General features: G+C 38.8%; 1 protein-coding gene across 1 annotated transcript in view; it reads left to right on the top strand.

Annotated features, from left to right (window-relative positions):
* Nucleotides 1–2880, top strand: part of LOC106526099 (formin-2) — a 72632-nt gene extending 69752 nt beyond the window's left edge. The window contains exon 14 of the mRNA XM_014020586.1: nt 444–2880. Within this exon, the coding sequence (XP_013876040.1) occupies nt 444–470 (27 nt within the window). The 3' untranslated portion in view covers nt 471–2880. The remainder of the gene's footprint in view (nt 1–443) is intronic.
* The last annotated feature ends 731 nt before the right edge of the window (nt 2881–3611 follow it).

Below are 3611 nucleotides of genomic sequence, written 5' to 3'. Positions count from 1 at the left end.
GGATGGATGGATGGATGGATGGATGGATGGATGGATGGATGGATGGATGGATGGATGGATGGATGGATGGATGGATGGATGGATGGATGTTTCCTTTTTTACTACAAGTGCTAATCAGGAGTTTTGTTTATGAAAAGCTTTTTCCTTTATGGACAATAAAGATAACTTCAAAAGCGTCATGAACTGATCATTGTGATTTCAGCTGTGCAACGTTTTCTTTTTGATGGACTCGAGGTTTGATCTAACAACATAGTTTGATTTTTAGCAAAATTTGAAATGTTATGGGGCTAGAGTTCAGTTTTGGTGGAAGAGTCAGAGTTTCTGTTAAAATAGTTTGAAAATTGGGTTTTGTGTTTACAGTTTAGAGAAATGAATGGATGGTTTCAAGAAATGTGTTTTAGCAACTGAGAAAAACTAACTTCTGCAATGTGTCTTTTTGACAGAAAGCAAAGCTTGGCACGAAGATGTAGCTCACTCCAATGACGGTCACCCGGAAAAAGTCATCATTTAAATTGTGAGAAGGGAAGAGCCAAGATGAGATGATGGAACTTAATGTGTTGCTGAGCCCAATTCAAACATTCTATTTCACTCTTGTATGATCACTTTTGGCTAAATCACTTTATTGCTTTGGATGGTGGTTGACCTCAGTTTAGTCATGGAAGGATTCTGTCTGTGCAACAAACAAAATATACATTTTGAACATTTTTTTGATTCTCCAGTGTTAAATAAATAATACAGTTTGATTGCTAAAGACTTGTATCATGGATGGTACAAGTCATGATATACAGAATGCATGTTCATGGAAATGATTCGTATCTAAAATGTAATAAAGAAAATGTTTGTCTTTTTAGAATCTTCCTTGACTGTTCTAAGCTAACAATGATTTAGTGGCTGTCATTGTATTTTGAAGTGTTTAGTTTTGACCTGTTTTTATTATTTTTTTGTAACATAATTAAGCAGCTGTGGTAGCTTGGTGGTTATTGTTGCGGTCTTGTAACCCTGAGTCTGCACATTTGAATCCAGGTTGTTCTAGAAAGGACATCAATCAATTGCCAAATCTGTCATGTGATTTCATGATGGCAACCGCTGAAGAAAAGAGTAGAACAAGAAAACAAGATTTTGGTGTAATATATTTTCTGAAGATGTTAAAATTTGACTGTAATTTTTTGTAATTATTATTTTTTGTTTCAGACCTTTAAATGTTTTAGCTGATTTTCCTTCTAAGGAAAACATTTCACAACCTCCTAAAACATTTTGTCCCTGTGATGGACTTGCGACCTGTCTGAGGTGTACCCCGCACCTCCCACTGTGACTGCTGGATATGGGCACCAGTGACTCCAGTGACCCTGAAATGAAGAAGCGGGTATAGATGGATGGATGGATGGATGGATGGATGGATGGATGGATGGATGGATGGATGGATGGATAGAAAACATTTCACATGATTCTTTTTTAAGCAACAATTACAAACTCCCCTGACCTGAGCACTCGCTTCAGATGTTATCATCCATTAAATGGACGTTATTAGTCGTTAGCATGTCCATGGAATGGCTTTCAGAATGTCCTGACTGTGGCTCCTAGTGGGTTCTCCATCCCATAGACTGATAACGTCAGAACCTACGGTAGTATGAGGCGTAAAGCCACTAAGATTTTTTATGCAATCTGGTTAAAATGAGGCATAAAACCATTAAGGTTAATATGAGGCATAAAGCCAGTAAGGTTAATTTTAGAGAAAATGGTCATGGCCTTCAATAAAGTAGATCATTGTTGCAGGCCCAATATAGGGCAACGGGCAGAGCACAGGACCAGAGAGTGAGAGTGCCAGGAATGAGACCAGGCACGGTCAGCAAGAAAACAGTGAGAGACACCCCACCCCCACCCCGGACCAAAAATGAATGAAAATATGTTTTGGTTATTTACACATTCATTGTCATTGATATATTAACCCACCTAGGGGGCAGTGTCAAGACAGTATGAAACCATTCTATGGGACTGATAACCCGCTAGAAGGCACAGTCGGGACAGACTGAAGCCATTCTATGGGACTGATAACCGCTAATAATGTCCATTTAATTGACTGATAACATCAGAATCCGCTGACCTGAGAGTCATTTTTGGCTGTATAAAAAAATCTCTTGGATCAGCATCACAACAGAATCAACAAATTAAATGGTTTCATTGTCACCAAAAAAAGACAGACTTTTTTATGATCTTGGTATTTTTCTCTTACATGAAAATACAACAAACATTAGAAACCTGCATTTGCCATGAATCACAGATATATCTGGATCCTGCTTGAGAATGCTATGTGTGATTTTAAAAATAATCACTTTAATCATAACCATTGTCAAAAGCTTGTCTTAAAGTTTATCACTGGCTTAACCCCAAAGGCTTAAAAGCCTATCACTCCCTCCATGACAAGTTATTACATCATGGCTGGACTGTGGTAAATTTGAAAAACCTCCAAGGTTTCCTCTAGGATTTTTTTAAAAACTATGATGGTGGGTTGTCAGTGGGGGGTTGACTCTAAACCTGTTCTATGTGGTTTGGTTATTTCCGTCCATTTTGTGTCACAGCCATTTTCCCTGTGCTTAATTTTTTCTTCCCTCTCTTCTTCCTCACCATGCTCACCTGTGTAGAATGATGAAACCTCCTGTTCTGCCTTTCCACTTTCCTCCCCTTCAATCACCTCCTACTCCTACAAGCTTGTGTACTTGTCTAATATAATTAGGAAGTGTTAGATTTGTTTCAATCACCAATATCATGCAAGGAATGTTAGGAATATTTAAATATTACACCTGTCATGGTACAGGTCAATATCATTTCTGTATTCCTCAGAACTTGAAGGAACTGGGTCACAATAAACAGGGTTGTACAGTATGTTAACTTGTGTAGCTCATATCACTGGTAATGATATGAGCCTTCAACCTGTGTCTGTTTTGAGTTATGAGAGCATGTGCACCGGAACTTGGTGTTTAGATGGTGCTCCTGTCTTGATAAGTCCACATGTCCAATGTATAGAAATGCCTCAGTTCTGAACCTAAATGAAGCTGCCTGCTTCAAGTAACACTACAGTGCGGTTGTTGAAGAACCCATGACACAAACATGACAACTGGTCCTACAGAGGTTGTTGGTTTTGTAGCACAGAACAGAAAGTTAGAGAAGTAGTTGTGTGTTTGTGATCTGAACATGGAAGGATTGCACCCACCACCTAGTTTGCAACTGACAGGTAATGTGGCAGAGAACTGGAGACGATTCAGACGATGTTTTGAGCTGTACTTGACTGCCATTGGCCCCAATGAAAAGAGTGAGAAAAAGCAATCATCTGTGTTTTTTTACGTTGTTGGCGATGATACACAGGAGGTTTTCAGTAACTTCAATTTTGATGAAGAAAATGACAACACGAAGCTCAGTGTAATAATTGCAGCATTTCAAGCTTATTGCATACCCAAAAGAAATGTGACATTTGAGAGGCACAGGTTTTTCAAGGTGCAGAAACCTGGTGAAACTCTTGATCAGTATGTAACTGAGTTAAGGAACAGAAGGAAGACATGTGAATTTGGCGGACTAGCAGACTCCTTAATCAAAGATAGGCTGGTGTGTGGAAATTC

This window comes from Austrofundulus limnaeus, unplaced genomic scaffold, assembly GCF_001266775.1.
Source record: "Austrofundulus limnaeus strain Quisiro unplaced genomic scaffold, Austrofundulus_limnaeus-1.0 Scaffold259, whole genome shotgun sequence".
Lineage (NCBI taxonomy): Eukaryota > Metazoa > Chordata > Actinopteri > Cyprinodontiformes > Rivulidae > Austrofundulus > Austrofundulus limnaeus.
Note: the sequence above shows the minus strand (reverse complement) of the source record. Positions and strands in the feature narration are given on the sequence as shown.